We start from the raw sequence: 23,660 nt of genomic DNA, 5'->3' as shown, positions 1-23,660 counted from the left end.
AAGAACGACAACATTTAAAGTTTTTAAAGGAAACGATTTTTATCGGAATAGACAGTGGATTGTTATAGTTGCAATCAAAAGTTACAAAAGTTACTGTGAAGTCTCCTTTCTACCAGGTTTCCCAGCCACCAGGTTTCCTCCAAAGACAATGTTAAGAGTTTCTTGAAACATTTTATTTAAGTAGCTATTATTTATCTAAAGAGTTGGTTTTATTTTTAAGATTGGCATCAGTAAATGAATTTGTCCTTGTTACTTTTTTACCTTGTTAAACATGCAATTTCCACTCCCTAGCCTATTCATCTCTTTCCTCCCATTTTCTCCATTTCCTAATTGAATATAATGTGAAACTGAGTAAAAGTGTCACTACCTTTGTGACCTCACTGAACTGATGCATGCATTTCTAAGCTGTGAAATACTGAAAACAGGTTCTATGTTAAAGATTTAATTAGATAGTATTTAAGATCTTTTTAGTGTAATATTTGTTGCAAAATAGTAGACACTCAATGCTTAGTTCTCTGTTTCTCTAAATTTTAAAGGAGAGAAGTAAAAGAATTATGTTTCATTTTTAAAAATTGAAATTTTATGTATGTGAACAGATATTTTCTTGCTAGATTAATGGAACTCAATAGACGAAACTCTCTTCACTTCTCTGGTCTGTGTCTTAGGAGGCATTTGAATGAGGCTGAACATCTAATAGTGTGGGATGCAAAACACTTGAGTTCTTAATCTAGATTTTAATACTACTAAACTGTGGGTGTGACTGGATACCTTCTTTCTATATGATGTGACCAGTGGATTAGACGATTCCTAAAGCTTCTGTTGGGTTTCCCTCGTGGCTCAGACGGTTAAGAATCTGCCTGCAATGCAGAAGACCTGGGTTTGATCCCTGGGTTGAGAAGATCCCCTGGAGAAGGGAACAGCTACCCACTCCGATATTCTGGCCTGGAGAATTCCTTGGGGTCCATGGGGTCACAAAGAGTTGGACATGATGAAGCGACTTTTACTTTCAAAGCTTCTTTTGGGGCTTTCCTGGTGGCTCGGAGGTAAAGAATCCTCCTGCAATGCAGGAGGTGTGGATTTGATTCTTGGGTTGGGAAGGTCCCCTGAGGGAGGAAATGACAACCCACTACAGTATTCTTGCTGGGGAAAATCCCATGGACTCATGAGCCTAGCGGGTTACAGTCCATGGGGTCTCAAAAAAGTGGGTAACGATTTAGTGACTAAATAACAACAAAGCTTCTCATAACTTTAAATTTGTATAATTCTATCCTTTCAATGGTCATTGCCACATGAAAGGCTTTTTGATTGGTAAAGTTAGTGGATAGCTGGTTGATTGGTTGATGGCCAAGCCTTCTAACGAGACCACTAACGTGCTTGTTTTAGGCATACATCTAGCTTGATTCTCTTTCAACGCTTCCTTAGGTTTCCATTCTTTGTTTTTCTTCTCTGAAAAATTACTTGAAAGAATTGTTTATACTTGTTACCTCAACCTATTTATCGCTCATTTCATCCAAAATCTCTTATAAGCTGGTTTCTAACTTTATTACTAGTCTGAAACTGCTTTAGAGGTTACAAGTTATTGTTTTTAGTTTTCATATGCTTTTACTGGATACCAAGGGTCATTCTCTATTTGAAATGTTGTTTTCCCTGGCTTTCAGGAGAGTCAGTTCAGTTTAATCACTCAGTCATGTCCAACACTTTGTGACCCCATGGACTGCAGCACACCAGGCTTCCCTGTCTATCACCAATTCCTGAAGCTTGCTCACACTCATGTCCGTTGAGTCGGTGATGTCATCCAACCGTCTCATCCTCTGTCATCCCCTTCTTCTCCTGCCTTCAATCTTTCCCAGCATCAGGGTCTTTTCCAATAAGTCAGTTCTTTGCATCAGGTGGCCAAAGTATTGGAGTTTCACCTTCAGCATCAGTCCTTCCAATGAATATTCAGGACTGATTTCCTTTAGGATGGACTGGTTGGATCTCCTTGCAGTCCAAGGGACTCTCAAGAGTCTTCTCCAAAACCACAGTTCAAAAGCATCAATTCTTCGGCGCTCAGCTTTCTTTACAGTCCAACTCTCACATCCATACATGACTACTGGAAAAACCATAGCTTTAACTAGATGGACCTTTGTTGGAAAAATAATGTCTCTGCTTTTTAATATGCTGTCTAGGTTGGTCTCTTCATGAGACTGAATTCTCCTCTTTCTTTTACTGACAAACCTCTAGATACATATTGCCCAATAAAACTTTCTGTGATGCTGGAAATGTTTTCTATCTCTGATATCCAATATGGTAGCCATTTGAAATGTATTTAGTACAACTAATTAAATTTTTCATTTTAATTTAAATTGATTTGAGTACCTTCATGTGGTTAATAGCGTCTACTATGGACAGCACACCTATAGATCTTCCTCAAGTATGAGAATCCATAAAAATATGTCCTCTTCTTTATCTGCATTAGTAACCAATGTACATCTTATTGCTTCAACTTCAGAGGTTATCTGAAGATAATCTCTATCTACACACCTCCTGGTATGACTTATCTCTTCACCTCTAGCCCTGTAATTTCCTACTGTTTATTGAGCAGCTTTGCCTGGATGCTTCATTTTTAAAAAAATATAACACCTTCTCTTTGCTCCTCATTCTCTTCCTTTGCATAATCCTTTTTTTTCTCATAACATCTCTATTGTCTTACTGGTTACTCATACTTGAAACCTTAGACATTTTTGAACCTTTCTTTTTTCCAACCTATCTACCCAAGTACAAGTAAATGTACCAATATACACTTGCGCATGCATGCTCAGTCACTCAGTTGTGTCTGACTCTTTGCGACCCCATGGACTGTTAGCCTGCCAGACTCCTCTGTCATGGACTTTTCCAGGCAAGAATACTGGAGTGGGTTGCCATTTCCAATATACACATACCTAAGCATAAAATCGGCTGTGAAGTCTTGCTGATTGTTTGTAATATCTTTTTGATATTTTTCTTCCTTTCTGTGCTCTTTGCCACTTCCAGTTCAAATATGTGAAAAGACTTAAAAGTATGTCTGACACATAGTAGATGCTCAATAAATGGTTTCTTCCCTTCTTCCTCTATTTTTTTTTCCATTACCTTCATCTTTCCTGCATGCTGTATTAGCTTCCCTGTTTGTAGTACCTCTCCCGTGTGCCACTTTGCAACTCGATACTAGATTATTCTTCCCAAAGTGTAACTCCAATTTCATTCTCTAGCTCTTAGACTTTCAGAATTGCTCCACTTCCTATAAATGTCTCTACCCACCCCCATCTCCTTTCTCACACTTTTGTCTGTTTCCTTGGTCCACATTCTTAGCACAAGTGTTTGAAATTATTTATTTAGGACATAAGGTCCATACCAGTGGAAACTTTGTTCATCTTTTACTTCCAGAGCCCAAAAAATAGTCAGTGTTAATGACTGATTTTATGTGTCAACCTGGCCACAAGGTGCCCAAGTGTATGGTCAAACATTATTCTGGGTGCTTCTGAGAGAATTGGGTTTTTGGCTGTTGGTGGTGGTGATGAAATTAATATTTGAATCAATTTTACTGAATGAAGCAGATTGCCTTTCCTAATCAGTTGAAGACCTGAATAGAAAAGATTGACCCTTCCTTGTGCAAGAGGGAACTTCAGTGTTCCCTTGAGCTGGGACATTGATCTTTTCTGCCTTTGGACTTGAACTGAAGCATTGGCTCTTTTGGGGTCTTGAACTTGCCAGCTTTCACACTGGAGTTTATACCATCAGTTCTCTTGGGTTTCTGGTTGTTGACTGCAGATCTTGGGACTTCTCAGCCTCTATAATTGCATAAATCTGTTCCTTTTTATAATTTTCAGGTTCTGTTTCTCTGGAGAGCCCCATGAAGTACCTATATATTTTGGCTCTAGGGTAGGGTACTGCTGTAGCAAATACCAAAAATGTGAAAGTGATTTTGAAATTGTGTGATAGGTAAAGGCTGAAAGAGTTTTGAGGCATGTGCTAGAAAAAAACCGAGATTGCTATGAAAAAACTGTTGATAGATATGAGGACATTAAAGGTGTTTCTGGTGAGGGCTCAGAAAGAAAAGAGGCAAACAGGAGACAAAACTTCTATCTTACAGAAATACATGAACAGTCATGGAATGTTGGTAGAAATATGAATGATAAAGGCCATTCCAGTGAGATCTCAAGTAGAAATGAGGGAAAGGTTATTGGAAATCGGAGCAAAGAGATCCTTCTTGTAAAGCATCCAAAAAAACTTGGCTGAATTGTGTCCCAGTGTTTTCTAAAATTTAGAAGTGTGAGTGATGATTGGATATTTAGCAGAGGAGATTTCTAAGCAAAGTATTGATGGTGTGCCTTGGGTAGCCCTTACTATTTCTAGTAAAATGTAAGAGAAGCAAGATGAATTGAAGAAGAAACTTTAAATAAAAAGTAACTGGGAGATTTGGAAAATTCTGAGCCTTCTGCAAAAAGAGAGAGAGAGGGAAAGCTTATTCTGAAGAGAACACTAGGATGTGGCCGAAAGACCATTTGATGGATCATTAGTACAACTTACGGACTTAATTGTCAATATCAGCAGAAGCCAGGAATAGAAACAGGATTTTATCAGCAGAAACACTGCCAGCTGGAACTAAAGAGGACCTCCCAAAATAAGATGGAATTAAGAAGACTGTTGTAGTTTGGGGCTTTTACAGGATAGGACCATACAGTTATTCAACTGTGAACCTGCTTTATGTTCAGGAAAAAGGAAGAATGCTTAAGACTGTTCAGGTAGCAGGGCTACTACTCCTACCACAGACCCAGGGGGCAGGGCCACCAGGATGCATTTGCCCAGTGCCTTGGAGACAGAACCACACTTGCAGAGAGCTGCATGAGCTGGGCCACCTTTTGCTACAGGCTGTGGAAGCAACACTGCCACCTCTGTGGGCCTGGAGGGCAGAGTATCAAACCAAAGAGGGTTGTTACTGAGCTTTAAGATCTAATGCAATTTGTTTTGCTAAATTTGGACTTGCTAGGGACCCATCAGCCCTTCTTTCCTATTTTTTCCCTTTTGGAATGGGCATATCTGTAATATCCCTGTCATTGTACACTTCACCTTGAACAGTGTGGGGGGTTAGAGGTGCTGCCCCCTCTAACCTGTACAGTTGAACATCTGAATATGACTTTACTGTTGGCTCTCCCTCCATGTGTGTGGTTCTGCATCCACAGATTCAATTACCTCTGAAGTGTTGTTCTGTGCTTAGTCGCTCAGTCATGTCTGACTCTTTGCGACCCTATGGACTATAGCTGGCCAGTCTCTGTCCAAGGGGATTCTCTAGCCAAGAATACTGGAATGGATTGCTGTGCCCTCCTCCAGGGGATCTTCCCATCCCAGGAATCAAACCCAGGTCTCTTGCATTGCAAGCAGATTCTTTACTATCTGAGCTATCAGGGAAGCCCAAGAATACTGGAGTGGGTAGCCTATCCCTTCTTCAGGGGATCCTTCCAGCCCAGGAGTTGAACTGGGGTTCCTGCATTGCAGGCAGATTCGTTACAGCTGAGCTATCAGGGAAGCACCATAGTGTTACATATATTTATTGAAAAAAATCCATGTGTAAGTGGACCTTCACAGTTCAGAACTCTTTTGTTCAAGGGCCATTTATATTTTGGAAGCACATAACATGTCTGGTTTTACAAGTTCATAACTGGAGAGGAATTTTTGCCTCAGGATGAATCATGTCTCAAAACCCACCCATACCTGATTTATATGATATTTAAGTGAAACTTTGGACCTTAGATTTTTGAGTGGATGCTGGAATGAGTTAACTTTGGGGGCTGTTGGGATGGAATTAATCTATTTTGCATGTGAGAAGGATGTAAATTTTGGATGAGAAGGACATTAGTCTGGGAGGGATGGTTTGTTGTTCAGTCACTCAGTTGTGTCTGAGTCTTTGCAACCCCATGAACTGCAGCATGCCAGGCTTCCCTGTCCTTCACCATCTCCCAGAGTTTGCTCAAACTCATGTCCATTGCGTCGGTGATGCCATCCAACCATCTCATCCTCTATCATCCCCTTCTCCTCCTGCTTTCAATCTTTCCCAGCATCAGGGTCTTTTCTAATGAGTTGGCTCTTCACATCAGGTGGCCGAAGTATTGGAGCTTCAGCTTTAGCATCAGTCCTTCCAATGAATATTCAGGGTTGATTTCTGTTAGGAATGACTGGTATGATCTCCTTTCAGTCCATGCGACTCTTAAGAGTTTTCGCCAACACACCACATTTTGAAAGCATCAATTCTACAGCCTTCTTTATGGTCCAACTCTCACATCCATACATGACTCCTGGAAAAACCATAGCTTTGACTATACAGACCTTTGTCAGCAAAGTAATGTCTCTGCTTTTTAATACGCTATCTAGGTCGGTCATAGCTTTTCTTCCAAGGAGCAAGTGTCTTTTAACTTCATAGCTGCAGTCACCATCTGCAGTGATTTTGGAGCCCAAAAAGTAAAGTCTGAAACTGTTTCCATCGTTTCCCCGTCTATATGCCATGAAGTAATGAGACCAGATGCCATGATCTTAGTTTTTTGAATGTTTTAAGCCAGCTTTTTCTCTCTTCTCTCTCACCCTCATCAAGAGGCTCTTTAGTTCCTCTCTGCTTTCTGCCATTAGGGTGGTGTCATCTGCATATCTGAGGTTATTGGTACTAGACTGCTATAATCAAATGTGCTAGACTTGTTGGGTTAATGAACAGAAATTTATTTCTTACAGTTCTGTAAGCTGGGAAGGCTAAGATCAAGGTTCTGGCCAGTTAGGTTTCTGGTGAGGGCTGGTCCTGGCTTGCAGGTGTCAACCTTCTTGCTGTGTCCTCAGGTGATTTTCTTTCTTTGTTCTTCTTTGTTTCTTTTTCTTCCTTTTTTCCTCACTCTTGCCCTTGCTCCCTCCTATCCTTCCTTGCTTCCTTTCTTTCTCTTTTTTTTTTCTCAAGGTGGGGAAAGGTGCAAGCACTTTAGTGTCTCTCCTTGTAAAGACACTAATCCCAGTGGACCAGGGCCCCACTCTCATGGCTTCATCTAATTTTAATTACATCCCAAAGGCCCCACCTCCAAATATCACATTGGGGGTTAGGGCTTCAATATATGATTGGAGGGGGACGGATATTCAGTACAGAGCAGGCACTCAATATAAGAGGCACTCAGTAAAGATTTTTTAAAGTAAACTATATTAAAGGGCATCAAAGAAGGAGAAAGTAGCATTCAAAACTGGGTAGATAGAGTGTATCTTAAGACAATACTGAGTATCTACTATATGTAGGCTTTCCTTTAAAAACCTAAAATACTTTTCTGAAACTTTATAAACCATATCACTTTCCTGCTTGTTTTTAAGAATTGTATTTGTTCTGCTTCATCAACTGGACTATAAGCATCTCAGATCAGAATATATATCTGATTTATTTTGTGTTTTATATAGTGCCTAACACAGTGTCTGCTCTAATGCCATGTGTCAGAACAAAGGAATGTGTTTTCTCTGTTTACTTTGGATTACACAAAAGTTTATGTCTCTTCTTCACAGTTACCACATTGCCATAATTTTTTTGTTTTCATGTGTGCTCCCCATACTCAATATTGAGTTTTTGAAGGATGGGGACCATTAATATAATCATCTTTGTACTCCCACATCTATTACGGGGCTGGGCATATAATGATTATTTGTTAACATTTATCTACTGAACATGATACCTGAAATATGGTCAGTGCTGAATAAAGAGTTAATGAAGTATTTGTTGGACAGTTTCCTGATTACTGCTTGATCTCCATTCCTGTTGCCAGCATTGCTGGTCTGCTGCCACATTGCTGGTCAAGACCACTGGTAGAGCGGGAAACCAACTCAATTGCTGCAACTGCTGCCATCACCAGAAATTGTCTGCTTCCATCACCACCATCATCATAGCTACTAGTTCCCAGTCCCAAGCTTGCTGTGTTCACTGCTACCGCCTCCACCACTGCAGTTCCTTTCCCTAGGACCTGATTAATTTGTCCTTCATATTCTATTCATATATAGAAGTCCTGGTTTCTTCCAAGCCCTTGTGCTATTAATTTTTCTCCACTCTTAATGGTTTCTGCCTTATTCAGCTTCCATCAGAGCATCAGTTGAGTAGGTGGTACTACTTTACTTCTCAGGGGGAATGGCACTTTAATGATTCAGTCAAGTAGTTGCTCTTTTTGCTGTCAAAGGAAGCCTCTGTATTATCTTCAGGGAACAATCTGAAAAACAATCTGCAACAACCCTAGATCCTTTCCTTAGCTGTGACTGTTAGCTCATATTTATGCTTTGTGCACTCATTTGCCACCTTTCTGCCCACTCACACAGATTCCTAAGATCTTTCCATCCTCATCAACTTAGTTCATTGCTGCCCACAAGAATTTATGTCATTTGCAAATATAGAAATATTTCTTTGTACTTTATGAAGGTATTGCATATAGGTTATACTAATTTTGCCCTGTGCAAGGAAGCTGAAAGAAGTGGAGGCTGAGATTCAGCCTGCACTTTGTTCATCTCAGTCTCATGTCAGACTGTGCCTAGGAAAAAAGGTATTCCTTTTTCTGATTTGCATGAAGATGCTGGCCCATCACTAAGTGATGGGCCTGCAGTGGAGTATCTACCCATTTTCTAATTCATTCCTATTAGACAAGTAACCCTTGTTATGCAGACCTGCTCTTAGCATTGGTCTAGTACTGAACCTGAGGTCCTCTGTGCTATACTCGCCTGTCTTTACCTTTTGTTGTTTTTCCTAACCAGTGGGAAATTGCCTCAATTCCAATAATGAGGAGGAGACTCAATTTTGTTAAATTATGAAAAAATGTAAAACCATAAAAATAGTTTATATATCTGTGTTCCACTTATCTATTGCTGCTTGACAGACTGTCCCAAGTGGTAGTGGTTTGTGCTGTTCTGTGCTAAGCTTCTTCAGCCCTGTCCAACTCTTTGTGACCCTATGGACCATAGCCTGCTAGGTTCCTCTGTCCATGGGATTCTCCAGACAAGAATACTGGAGTGGGTTGCCTTGTGCTCCTCCAGGAGCTCTTCCTGACCTAGGGATTGAACCTGTGTCTTTTATGTCTCCTGTTTTGGCAGGTGGGTTCTTTTACCACTAGTGACACCTAGGGACCCTGTTAGTGGTTTAAAACAGCTATTTTATTGTATCTCACAATTTTGTTGCTCAGGAATTTGGGCAAGGCTTGATTGATTCTTCTCTTCTGCTGATATCAACAGAATTTACTCTCCTGGTGGATGGGCTGGTCTGGAGGGTTCCAGGTGGCTTCACTCATTGTCTGACACCTTGGAGAAGATAGCTTGGAGACTGGGCTCATTTGAGACTATCAAGTGGAGCACCTCCTTGTGGTCTTTCCAGCGTAGGAGGCAGGGTAGTCAGACTTCTGTGACATCTCAGGGTTCTCAGTGAGTGTGTCCTAAGAGTTGCAGGCAAAAGTTGCAAAGCTTTCCAAAACTTCACTTCTACTATATTTTGTGGGTCAAGCATGTCAGTAAGACCAGCACAGATTCATGGGGAAGTGAATTTGACTGCAACTATCAATTGAAGAAGTAGCGAAAAGTTGCAGTTATTTTTAATATACCATGATCTTTTACCCAGATTTAACCAAAGTTGTATTTTGCCCTATCTACTTGTGATCCAATTAGAAAACATTTTCATTATAGAACCTTGATAAATATCATCTGAAAGTCTAAATAAACATCATATCTAAGAGTGAAACATTAGTAGTATTCTTTTTGAAGTTAAGAACCAGTCAAGCTTTTTAGGTTTATTACATGTTACTGAAGGTGTTAATAAGACAAAAAAACCAAATAAAAGAATAGTGGATTCCCACCAACAGTGTAAGAGGGTTCCCTTTTCTCCACACCCTCTCCAGCATTTATTGCTTGTAGACTTTTGGATAGCAGCCATTCTGACTGGTGTGAAATGGTACCTCATTGTGGTTTTGATTTGCATTTCTCTAATAATGAGTGATGTTGAGCATCTTTTCATGTGTTTGTTAGCCATCTGTATGTCTTCTTTGGAGAAATGTCTGTTTAGTTCTTTGGCCCATTTTTTGATTGGGTCGTTTATTTTTCTGGAATTCAGCTGCAGGAGTTGCTTGTATATTTTTGAGATTAATTGTTTGTCTGTTGCTTCATTTGCTATTATTTTCTCCCATATTGTAGTAGCTTTTGCCACACATTGACATGAATCAGCCATGGGTTTACATGTGTTCCCCTTCCTGGACCCCCCTCCCACCTCCCTCCCCATCCCATCCCTCTGGGTCATCCCATTGCCCCGGCCCTGAGCCCTTGTCTCATGCATCGAACATGGAATGGTGTTCTGTTTCACATATGATAATATACATGTTTCAATGCTATTCTCCCAGTACGTCCCACCCTCACCTTCTCCCTCAGAGTCCATAAGACTGTTCTATGCATCTGTGTCTCTTATTCTGTCTCGCATATAGGGTTATCGTTACCATCTTTCAAATTCCATATATATGCATTAGTATACTGTATTGGTGTTTTTCTTTCTGGCTTACTTCACTCTGTATAATGGGCTCCAGTTTCATCCATCTCAATAGAACCGATTCAAATGTATTTTTTTAATGGCTGAGTAATATTCCATTGTGTATATGTACCACAGCTTCCTTATCCATTCGTCTGCTGATGGACATCTAGGTTGCTTCCATGTCCTGGCTATTGTAAACAGTGCTGCGATGAACATTGGGGTACACGCGTCTCTTTCAATTCTGGTTTCCTTGGTGTGTATGCCCAGCAGTGGGATTGCTGGATCATATGGCAGTTCTATTCCCAGTTTTTTAAGGAATCTCCACACTGTTCTCCATAGTGGCTGTATTAGCCCCCAACTAAAATAAATAAATTTATTTAAAAAAAAAAAAAGAATAGTGGAAAGGAAGAAGTAACTTTTTATTATTCACAGATAATATGTCTCCATATTGAAAATCCAGGAAAATCTATAATATAGATCTAAAAAAACAGTTCAACATTGTGGATAAAAGGATAGCACTGTTCTCAGCCTGATTTCTTGTGCTTTCTGAACTACTGACTGTTTTGTGATTCTTAGGTCTGACAGATGGCCTTTTACTTCCTTCTTCCTTCAGCGTGGACAACTGTATCAACTCACAATTGGTTGTGTGACCCCACCCCTTCCACTTGGAGGTGGGGGACATCTTGTCTATATCTGTTGTAGAGTCGTCCATGGATGATTTCATTTAGAGGTTGCTCTATTGGTTTTTCTTTTGGGATTCACAGAGGTTGAAAAGCTATGCTATCTTTATCATTATATTCCAAGAATACCTGTAGTGTAATAGCATTATGATCTAGTCGCTCCCCATTTAGAGAACTTTTTCTTGGCAGCAGTAATTTTTCATTTTACTTTTACAATGAAATAATTATAGAAGCTGCAAATAAATGTATATGGAGGTCTCATGTACCTTTCATCCCCACCTTTCCCAACATTGACAACTTACATAACTATAGGGCAATATCAAAATCAGGAAATTGACATAGTTATAATCTGGAGAACTTATTCAGGTTTCACCAGCAATACACACACAGAACTCAGCTAAATTTTAACACATGCATAGCTTTGTGTGACTACCACTGTTTTATATAGAGAGACAGGTTGATTGATTGATTTTAGGATTGGTTCACATGACTGTGGATGCTGATAAGTCCAAAATCTGCAGGGTGGGCCTGCAGGCTGGAGACCCCAGAGGAGGCAATACTGTAGTTGAAGTCTAAAGGCAGTTTGCTGGCACAATTACCTCCTGTTCTGAGAAGTTCAGTCTTTTGTTCTATTCAGGCCATCGACTATTTGGATGAGACTTACCCACAGAATGGAGATCAATCTACTTTACTGAAAGTCTATTGATTTAAATTTAAATCTCATCCAAAAAACACTCTTCAGAATATTTTTTTGAAGAAGAAACATCTAGAATAATTTTTGACCAAATATCTGGGCACCATGGGTTAGCCAAGTTGATAAATAAAATTAACCATCACACTATATTATATTTTGGTTTTGTCACCAAATATTTTATTCTGAGAAGTTGCTTGTGTCATTAAATCCTATGATTTTTTTAATGATTGCATAGAATTCCATCATATGAGTATGTCATAATTTATTAGCCTGATCTTCAATTCTATTCCTAAGATAGTTCCACATTATTGCTGTTTAAAATAATGTTATGGTAAACAAATATCCTTTGTATGAACTTCTGATTATATACTTACTTAGAAGTGAAATTTTTTAGTCAAGGGATGAGAATATTTTTTAAAGATTCTTAATACACCTTGCAATATTTCTTTTCAGAAAGACTGTGTTCAGACTAATAGTATATGGCATTTGATCCTCAGAAGAGATTGTTCTAGAGCTTCATTAAAGTTTTTCTTTTTAATATTCTGAAGACTTCTCATTGTCTATTGACTCAAAATTTAATTTTTCCAATTTATTTTTCTAAATGTCTTAAGTATTTTGTCACAATTTCTATTAAATGTTTGGTGATCCACTTCTTTATTTTACATTGTCAAATTTGACCCTATTAGGAAGTGAGACTCACAGGGACTTCCCTGGAAATCCAGTGGTTAAAACTCTGAGCTTCTACTGCAGGGACACAGGTTCAATCCCTGGCCTGGGAACTAAGATCCCACGTGCTACTCAGAGTGACCAAAAAAAAAAAAAGAAGTCAGGCTCACAGGTGTCTAATCCCCCCAATTCTTCTCTGGAGCACTTTTTATGGGGAGGCTTGTGGACACGAGGAGGTGCTAAGGCACTACCCTTAAACTGTGTGAAACTGCAGTTAATAACTGGGAGGAAGTCCTTTCTGAAGTATGACACACTGGTGAGCTGAACTGATAAAGTTTTTTACAAAGTGGTAAATTTTAACAAATAGTGTGTTTAATCTTTTATAGAGTAATAGGTACTCAGAGATCAAAAAGATCTTGAGAAATCATACAATTAATAATACTCCTGGAGACAAAGCTGCAGAGATTCCATCTCTGGCAGATGAGAATTAATGCTGTCTCTAAAGGTCTCTGGTGAAACAGGTGAGGTATTGTTTTTTAAAAACCTATTACAATATCTAAAAACTTGGACTATCATAAAGTCTCATTAGCCAAAGTTCTGCAGAACTTAATGATGCTTAATGCCAAAGTAACTGGATATTTATACAACCAATATTCTAGTAGGCAAATCTCTGAAAACATACCTTCTTTCCCTCATATGTTTTTTTACATCAGCAGTTGAATACTTTTAAAATAATTTTCATTATGTAAATTATCCAACTTTATAGAATAAAAAATGATCATGATGTACCTTCATGTACATGCTTTAGGACACTTGGTTAGGCAACAATCAGTATCTTTGGTAGTCACCTCAAAAGGGTTGCACACTTCAAAGTGTAACTGGATAAGAATCATGGAAATGGATGATATTAGGATATGTTGCATGAAAAAGAGCATTCTGATAATCAGAACATTAAATAGAACACAGCACACAGTGTCAAGTAGTCAAGCACTGCTCTCTGGCAAGTGAAAACTGTCTCAAAACCATTGATGTACTAAAAAAAAAAGTAGCAGCTTAGCTCTGTACATAGCATTTCTTTTCCAGAGTGAAACTGGCTTGGCAAACTTGAAAGCAGTGTAATGAATAATTCTTCCTTCTAACTGTCAAGAATAAAAAGAAAAAATGAACTAAAAATAAATTAATAAGTAGGGGCTATGGAGAATGAAATAAATAAAGGGAATGAAATGAAATAACAAAAGGAAATAAATGAAAAGAAGAATGAAATAGAAGCGCAAAATTATCTTTTCATTACTGCAGTCTTCTGAAGCAGTGAATATGAAAGAGGGCACTGCAAAGCCACTTCATTTTTACGCAGGCCAATTGGCAAGACAGAGCGTTAAAGCAGGATCAAAAGGGCAGCTCCCTTGGTCCTGTGCCCCTGGCAGCATCTCCCCAAGCAGGTGTCCAAACCTCTGCCCGGTCAAGCTGGCAGTTGGGCTCGCAGAGTGCTGCATGGCTTCCTCTCGGGCCCTGGCTTCCAGGACAGGACGAAGAGCGGTTCTCCTCCAGCTGCTGAGACTTGACATTTGCTGCAGCTCCTTTGCTGTGCTAGGTTTGTCGTAAGAACTTTAGGACAGGCAAAGTGGAGAACCATCTTTCTCTTACACTTTTAAAGAAATGGGTTTAACTGAGGGGGGCAGGGGAAGGAAATGGAGATGGACTAATTTCATATAATGTAGGCCAAGTATTTTTTCTTTTGGTGCTAAATTTATATCTGTTACTTTTGGAAAATTTTTTGGCCACATGTTTGCAGAGTTGTCTTTTCTTCCTGCACTGGGCAGTCCCAGAAAATACCCCCACATTTGCTGGCTTACTGAAAAACTCACAGGGCTCAGCATGTAGCTGTACTCATAGCTAAGATTTATAACAGTGAAAAGAGACAAAGCAAAATCAGCAAAGTGAAAATGCGCTTAGGTCAAGTCTAGAGGAAACATATCTCAGGCTTCCAGAAGTCCTTTCCTAGAGGAGTCACACACTGTGTGTTTAATTCCTCCAGCAACGAGTTGTAACTACATGTGCCAAGTGTTGTTTCCCAGGGAAGCTCACTGGTGCCTTAGAACCCAAAGCTTTTACTGGATGCTGGTCATATAGGCATGCACTGGCTGGCATGTACCAAAACTCTAGACTTTCACAAGAAAGGCAGATGCTCAGCATAAATCACATTGGTTGTATAAGCAGTTTAGGCCACTCTTATCAGTTAGGGAAAGTTTGTTCTTTTTTTTTCTTTCTTTTTAAATTGAGTATAGTTAATTTATAGTATTGTGTTAGTATCTGGTATATAGCAAATTGATTTAGTTTTGTGTATATATATATTTTTAAATTTATTTATTTTTATTGAAGTCTAGTTGATTTACAGTATTGTATTAATTACTGCTGTACAGCAAAGTGACTCAGTTACACATATATTAATATATATATATTCTTTTTCATATTGTTTTCCCTTATGGTTTATTACAGGATATTGGATATAGTTTCCTGTGCTATATAGTAGGACCTTGTTTCATTAGGACCTTGTTTATTCATTCTATATATAGTAGTTTGCATCTTCTACTCCCAAACTCCCAATCCAGTCATCCCCTGCCCCCGACCCTGGCAACCACAAGTCTCTTCTCTGTGTCTGTGAGTCTGCTTCTGTTTGTAGATAAATTTATTATTATCACATTTTAGATTCTACATATAAGTGTAATGATATGATATTTGTCTTTCTCTGACTTATTCACTTAGTATAATAATCTCTAGGTCCATCTATGTAGCTGCAAATGGCATTATTTTGTTCTTTTTATGACTGAGTAATATTCCATTGTATATATAAACCACATCTTCTTTATCCATTCATCTGCCAACTGACAGGTTGTTTTCATGTCTTGGCTCTTGTAAATAGTTCTGCTATGAACATAAGGCTGCATTTATCTTTTTGAATTAAGTTTTGTCTGGATATATGCTCAGATGGAGAAGGAAATGGCAACCCACTCCAGTATTCTTGCCTAGAGAATCCCGTTGACAGAGGAGCCTGGTGGGCTGCTGTCCATAGCGTCACACAGAGACTGAAGCGACTTAGCCTGCATGCATGCATTGCAGAAGGAAATAGCAACCCTCTCCAGTATTCTTGCCTGGAGAATCCCAGGGACAGAGAAGCCTGGTGGGCTGCCGTCTATGGGGTTGCACAGAGTCAGACATGACTGAAGCGACTTAGCAGCAGCAGCAGCAGCATATGCCCAGAAGTGGGATTGCTGGATCATATGGCAACTCTAGTTTTAGGTTTTGAGGAACCTCCATGTTGTTTTCCATAGTGGCTGCACCAATTTATGTTCCCACCAACAGTGTAGGAGGGTTCCGGTTAGGGAAAGTTTTACATCACTACAGGGGACGGGTGGCCAGCCGAGTTCCCAGATACCAGGTAAGGGCCAACCTTGCAAGGAGTCCTTTCTAAGGATAGGCAGCATCAGACTACTGTGTTACCTTTTTTTCTGCAACATCCACTTTCTTGGTCAAGGCTTTTTTAGAGGAAAATTATCAGTAGGACCCATGCAGTAGGATGAAAGCATCCTGCAATATTGACTTTTCATTATGGCCCTCCAGGGATCCTGGATTTAGCCAATTTGAACAAATCCTACTAAAAATAAAGGTGGTCTTAGAAAGCTAGGTGGCTTTCTCGTTACATTTTTATATTAACCTTTTCTTAACCTGGCCTGAGCCATCAATTTAGGCACAACACAATTCTGGTAAGTTGAGGTGGTCCATGATAGTCAAGGTACACATATAAGAAATAACAATTCCAGGGAGCACCCTTGGAAACAAAAAGTGTGCACTTGTTAAGTCACACCAATGAAGGCACACATTAGTCAGGCAAACCAGGTTAACGGGGCCTCCAGTGTGGCTTCCCACTGTGAGTCCTTGTGCCTTCGGGCTTTCTGTCCAGTCCAAATAATTCAGTGGGGTTCCTAGTTTTATTATTTAGGTGGCACCATGCAGCATCGGGATCTTAGTTCCCCAACAGGGGTTGAACCCATGCCCCCTGCAGTGGAAGCTTAAAGTCCTAACCACTGGACTGCCAGGAAAGTCCCGAGTCCCTAGTTTTGGAAGCATTTCCAGGAGGAAGGCAGTTTCAATCAGTTTTGCCTGTCTTTGACATCAGTTCATTTGCTTCATGAGTGGGGACAACATATACAGGTGTTCTTCGTGGAAATGCAGAAGCTGAGGACATTCCCTGCTGTGTCACAGTCAGCACTGTTAGGTGTGATCATAGGCTCAGCAGTCTGTTTGCATTCAAGACCTCAAAGCATCTTGTGAAGGCAATATTGATGTTCAGGAGCAGTTCTTTTGTCTCTCTCTCTCTCTGGCTGTGCCAGGAAAGTTACAGGATCTTAGTTCCCTGAACAGGGATTGAATTCTAGGCCCTGGAAGTGAAAGTACAGAGTCCTAACCACTGGACTGCCAGAGAATTCCCCCAGGAGCAGTTCTGAAAGACAGCAGTTATAAAAAGTAGAAATCATCGATGCCCACCTATCCCTGCATCTCACAGGTGTCGGCATTTTGTTTTTTCTGTGTTACCACTTAATCAGTATGTCTCATGCAGTAATCTTAACTTTACATTTTTTCCCAATCATTTTTTATTCTGATCTAGACTTTTCAGCAGGAAGGGTTTGGAATAAGGAGAGTGTTGAGAATTTAGCTAAGCTACTCCATGCTATTGTGTCTCAAGATCCATTTTGTTTGGCCAAGGGGCCAGCAGTGACCTTACACTGACAGTAGTCCCCTTAGGTAAACCTATGCCCTGGATGGCAGCTCACAGAATCACAAGGAAATGTAAGTTCCTGATACGACTTCCTCAAAGGCCCTTGCAATCAACAATCTCCCCTGCCTCCCAGTGCCGCCTTCTTACACTCTCTTAGATAAGACCAATAAGACCTTCATAGGACTTATCAAAACACCACTTTTTTGGTTTAAACTGACCAATCTGGCCTTAGCCTGGGAACTGCAAAGCACTCTACCCTATAGACTCTAATAAAAACATGTTCCCCTGGCCCTACTTCTCTCTGTCTGCACTCTGCCTTGACCTACCCATGGGACCTCTTAAAGCATGCCAGGTACTTCCTCCAAGACCTGTAAGTATTTAATTTTTCTCTCTTTTAATTTCTCTTGTGGTCTGTTGTTGAAGTGTGGCTCCCAACTGACACCCTGCACTCCACTTAATAAATGTTAATTTAATAAATTCAAACAGATGAATAGATGAATTAACATAGAAAAACATTTTTAATAAACTTAACCAGAAAGACATATCATGTTCAGGAACTTGTAGGACAAAATCCTGAATTTTCAAGTTTGCAGAATGTGATTTACATAACCCCAATCCTTATCATCCTGATCATTTATTTGGTAAATAGCCTGGAGAAGCTCAATCTCTGTTTGGGGATTTAATACTAAAAATTACTAACTAAGAAAGAAAGGTGAGTGAATTAGAACCAGGTTACCAGTCCACTGTTGTCAGTTTCCAATAATGTTATTAGTAAAACCCAAACACAAGTCAATAACTGTGAGATATCCTTGGGAAGGGGGGTGAGAACCCTATCTTTTAGGAGTGGGTGGAGAGGTCCCACTCCCTGTAATGTGCTCTCTATTCCAACTTGGAGTTTTGACAGGAATCACAAGTTTCTTATGACTAATCATCTCAGATGCAATTAGTCCCTACATTAGATAGAGTTACTAGCATCTTGGTTTCAGATGGTCCCATCAGAGAACAAACCCTTTCCCATGGCCATCTGCAAGTGACCCATGGGGTTCAGTAAGCATTCATAATGTTTTTATAGTTTATCACCCCACCAGGTGGAAGGGGAGGGTGACTTAAATCTCCCAGAACCTGAATTCTATTCATTGAGCCTATGTCTGCTTTCAGAAGTTGGAACAGTCCATCGCAATCGTTATGTGACATTGCATGCATGCTCAGTCACTCAGTTGTGTCCAACACTTTGCAACCTCCATGGAGCCACCAGGCTCCTCTGTCCGTGGGATTTCCCAGGCAAGAATATTGAAGTGTGTTGCTGTTTCCTCTTCCAGGGGATCTTCCCGACCCAGGGATTGAACCCACATCTCCTATGGCTCCTGCATTGGCTGGCAGATTCTTTACCACTGAGCCACCTGGCAAGTGCCTCAGCCTACTATTAGGTCCAGGTAACTAGGATTCCAAAAAGGACTTTTCTTCTTTAGCAGCAGCAAAGCCAAGAGGCTACTGGGCCAGACGGTGAGGTTCCAAGTCCCTTTTATCCTGCCAGTCTTAAAGTTTAAATTGACCCAATCAAAAATATGCACATTAGGCTGGAAAATCATCAGCCTCTAAGAATTAGACATCTGATTTTGCAAGAACTTATTAGCAAATTAAAACCTGACTTTTAAAACTCAAAAGTAGATTTTCCTATAGAGATTTTCTCTCCTTTTATGTTGTCTACCTTTCTCATAGGCTCCAACAGGCAAAAATCTTAGCAAAAATAATCAATTGTGAGATTTCAATAGCCAGCATTTTAATTTTAACCCATTCACCAGCAGCAAAAAGCAAGGATTTTATGTTCTACCAACACCTTTTATTGGGGAGCTTTCCCTGATTGGGATAATCCCTCTAACATGTATGAGATTATAGGCATATAGTATTTTACATCAGTTTTTATCATACATCCAGAAGTAGTAGCCACACAAAAAAAGTCATTTTTAAAAAAAGTCTCTCCCATTCTTTCTCTCTCCCTCTTTCTTTTTTTTCATTGCAAGTTTGTACAACCCCCTCAACACTTTTCAGGATTGGCTTTATAGCTGCTGAGAAATCCCAGCTGGAATGTAAGGGGCTGCTGTACCAGAGGACAGAGTATTGCTTTTCCCTTCTCCTTTATTTCTGGTTTATCTGAAGCTTGCTTTAGCCTTGGCACTGACAGTCTTTCCCCTCCCACTGGGAAGAGAGAACAAAGCCCTAAGGCATCATCCAGGTTGCAATTGCAGTTTTTAATCTTGTCACTTCAGCTACCATTGCCAAAAGCAATCAATACATTCAATGAGTGGATTCTCCTGGAGTTGCATGTGTCATTTTGAAATTCCATAGGTAATCTTTACCTTTCACAATAGACATCATCTCTGCTGATGTTTCATACCACAGATGACTAGGTAGCCAGTTTGCATCAAAAATTTATCATTATGTCCCCTTCATCCTTTTTCCAGACACTGCTTTAGCCATATTTCAGTGACTTGGGGTTGTTTTAGTGAATCCCACTTTTGACACCAACTGCCACCCTCCAGTTCAGGGATTTGCTGGAATAATCCACAAGACTCGTCACATAGTTGTACTTGTGGATAAAATTTATTACACTGAGGATATAGAATCAGAAAGGGAAAGACATATTGGATGAAGTCTGAAGGATACCGGGAATAAGCCTCCAAAATTCCCTTTCCATTTCATTCCCATAAGATGTGCTTAATTTTACCAGCAATAAGTTGTGGTAACATGTGTGAAACATTGTTCAAATGCTCATTAAAGACTTAATGCCCAGGGTTTTTACTGGGTACTGGTCATGTAGGCAGCTTCCTGTGAGCTGAATGTCTGTGGTCCTCCAAAGTTCTTGTGTTAAAGCTTGATGCTCATTGTATTTGGAGATGGGGCCTTTTGGAAGATAAGTAGATCCTGAGGGTGGAGTCTCGGGGATGGGATTAGTTCCTTTGTGATAATTTTATACATCAATTTTACTGGCTATGGGGGTACCTACACTAAACATTATTTTGGGGAATATCTGTGAGGATGTTTCTAGATAAGATTAGCATTTGAATCAGTGGGCTCAGTAAAGTAAATTGGCCATTATGGGTGGGCATCATACAATCAGTTGAAGACTGCAATAGAACAGAAAGCAAATGAAGGTGAAATTCACCCGTTTTTCTTTCCTCACTGCTTGAACTGAGCTATCTCATCTCATCTTCTCTGTGCTTGGACTGGGACTTACATCCTTGCTTTCCATGGAGGCCCTTGGACTCAGACTGAATTACACCACTTGCTTTCTTGGGGTCTCCAGCTAGCAGACTGGCAGATTGTGGGGTTTCCCAGTCTATAATTGCATGAACCAATTCCTCATAATAAATTCATATATATATATATATATATATATATATATATATATATATATATATACACACATACCTTTTTTCTGCACATTTCCAATATCTGAATTATTTTTGCCTGTAAGGCATTAAGGGCTTCCCAGGTGGCATTAGTGGTAAAGAAACTGTCTGTCAAGATAGGAGATGCAAGAGACTCAGGTTCAGTTCCTGAGCTGGGAAAATACCCTGGAGTAGGAAATGGCAACCCACTCCAGTATTCTTGCCTGGAAAAATCACATGGACAGAGGAGCCTGGGGGACTACAGTCCATAAGATTGCAAATAGTTGGATACGACTGAGTGACTGAGCACATAGGGTGTTAAGGGGAGGGCTCCCTGGTAGCTCAGCTGGTAAAGAATCCGCCTGCAATGCAGGAGACCCTGGTTCAATTCCTGGGTCAGAAAGATCCCCTGGAGAAGGGATAGGCCACCCACTCCAGTATTCTTGGGCTTCCCTGGTGACTCAGTTGGTAAAGAATTCACCTGCAATGTGGGAGACCTTGGTTCAATCCCTGGGTTGGGAAGATCCCCTGGAGAAGGGAAAGGCTACCTATTCCAGTATTCTGGCCTGGAGAATTCCATGGATTGTATAGTCCATGGGGTCACAAAGAGTCGGACTCGACTGAGTGACTTTCACACTCAGAAGTGCAAGAGACAGATATTATTCAAAGAGGTTTTAAGATAAAGTCCTATTTCCTTTTCCCTACAATACTTTGAAGTAATTAGATATTATCTGCTCTGGGTTCTCCACCCCCTGCCCAGATATTTTTTTCCCCCAGAAATTGGAAGAAAGCACAGTGTTGTCTTAAGAGAAATAGAAAAAAAGAAGTCCATCCATAGTCATCTTTTGTGGACAGACCTGGTTCTGTTTCCCCAAGGAAAATTATATGATTTCTTTCTTTTATAACAGACACAACCAACAGTGATGACATAGAATTATATATTTTCCTTTCTCATCTGGGTCACTGAGAAGCCAGCCTTCCTCCATTCTTTAATAAAAATATGACAAAATAACAAGCATGAACCCTATAATTTAAAGCAAAAAATAAAAATATAAGCCGTCTTGTGCATTGGTTACTTTCCCTTAGTAAGGTAAGTTGTGGAATAGTCCTCTAGGAACATTGGTTACAGTTAAGTCAATTTTTACAGCTCAAGGAAGAAACTTTATATGGAAAATATCCAAGAATGCTTCTATTTAAAATTATAAGCTTTATCAAAAATTTCTTGGAATACTGGCAGAACAGTGGAGAGAACCTGGACCTACTTCTTGCTTCAAATTTGGCTATGCTGCTCAGAAGTAATTTCACCTTGGGAAAGTGATGATCTATGAATTAAATTTCCTCATCTATAAAATATGATGAAAATATCCCAAGCACAGGGTTTTTAATAATGAAAATAACATATGTAAGATACTTGACTCCATACCTGGCACAAAGTAGGGGCTCAATAAATGTAATATTCTCCTTACCTTGGGGAAGAAAAAGCCTACTAAGAGACAGGGACCCTAATGTTCACAGAAGCTCTATTAATAACAGCCCCAAATGGAAACAACCCAAATACGACAGCCCCAAAAGACCATCAATAGTAGACTGAATTTTTAAAAAGTTGGATAATCATACTATACAATACTATGTAGCATGAACTATTGTTACTATAAAAGCGAGGATAAATCTCACTAACATAATGTTAAGTGACACAAAATAATACATACTATATAATTCCATTGAAAGGTCAAAAACAGCCAAAATTAATCTACAGTGATAGAGGTCAGAAATCTTAACCTTTTGGAGGGAGATGAGATTAGAATGGGGAAAGAGGGAGACTGCCAGGGTACTGGAAATGTTGTCTTCACCTGCATAGTTGTGGTCATTAGAGGGGTATATGTATGTACAAATTCATCAGACTGTACACTTAAGATTTGCACATTGCATATGTATATCCTTTACCTTTGTACATGTATAAATAGCACATCCAAAAAACTTCTTTTTGCCCTAGGAGCTAGATTTTATATCAGTATCAAGTTTATTTAATAGGAGAATCTCTGGCTCTAGATATGACATACCAATAGCCGGCTATCTTGCAGGCTGCAGTCTGTCCCTTGTAAGTGCCCCCGTTTTAGAGCTGGCCTGGAGCTGACAGGCATATTATGAGGGTCATGCTCTATCACCATTGACAGCTGGAGAGGCCATCACATGCCATCAGCAACAAAGCACAGGGAAAACCAGGCAGTGGACTGTACTTCCCACCCTTCGGCTGCGAGGCACAACCCCAGCAATGGAAGGATTAAAAAGCCTCTCAATTTAAAAAGGCAGGGGGAGGGGAGGGGAATGTGGGCTGCACAATTTATAAATAGACATTACCAGAGGCTGCCTGATTGTGAAGTGGTTGTTTAGTAAATCTTTCTCCTGTAAGGATTCCATTGTAAGAGACCATTTGAAAACATCAGTTTCATTTTGTCTCTTGGGGAGATCCTGGGTTTCATCAAGTCAGCCCTGTTGGGTGATATTTCTCTCTGCTAGATTTAGGGGCAGGCCTTGGATATTCTGAAGCGCCTTTACATGGAGCACAAAGATGATGATGATGATGATGATGTGTCTTTTGCCAAGTGGATGAGCAGCTTCTGGGGTCACAGCTGGATAGAGGATGATGAGCGAGGACTCCGGAACCGCCGCGGATCACAAGACTCCAGTTACAGGAAAAGCTCCCTGCCCTGCCCAGTGAGTTGTTACAATGGAACCAGGGGAGAACCAGACTAGGGGAGGGGGGTTTCTCTTTGATTTTTTTGAGGGTCCTATGATATAAAGTTTTCTTTGGTTGAAATGAGTACTTCTAAACCTTTTTTTATACTCACAAAAAATCCCTTTTGTCATTTTATCTTGTCCTCCAAGGGACCTGATTTTCATCTATTAAGTAATGATTCCTTCATTTTTAGCAACCTAAGATATA

At 40.0% G+C, this 23,660-nt stretch overlaps 1 protein-coding gene across 9 annotated transcripts in view; it reads left to right on the top strand.

The window, feature by feature from the left end:
* Positions 1-23,660, top strand: part of LNP1 (leukemia NUP98 fusion partner 1) — a 39,001-nt gene that overhangs the window by 1,649 nt on the left and 13,692 nt on the right. For 5 of the 9 annotated variants that reach the window (XM_081572500.1, XM_081572498.1, XM_081572497.1 and 2 more), the window contains one exon: positions 23,234-23,431. In XM_081572500.1, coding sequence (XP_081428626.1) covers positions 23,273-23,431 — 159 coding nt within the window. In that variant the 5' untranslated portion in view covers positions 23,234-23,272. Of the gene's footprint in view, positions 1-18,646; positions 18,761-23,233; positions 23,432-23,660 lie in introns of all 9 variants that reach the window. The other 4 variants (XM_081572502.1, XM_081572501.1, XM_081572499.1 and 1 more) reach the window with 3 other exon arrangements.

Source organism: Giraffa tippelskirchi, chromosome 2, assembly GCF_054371585.1.
Source record: "Giraffa tippelskirchi isolate mGirTip1 chromosome 2, T2T-mGirTip1v1.2.pri, whole genome shotgun sequence".
NCBI lineage: Eukaryota > Metazoa > Chordata > Mammalia > Artiodactyla > Giraffidae > Giraffa > Giraffa tippelskirchi.
This window is presented reverse-complemented; position numbering and strand designations above follow the sequence as displayed.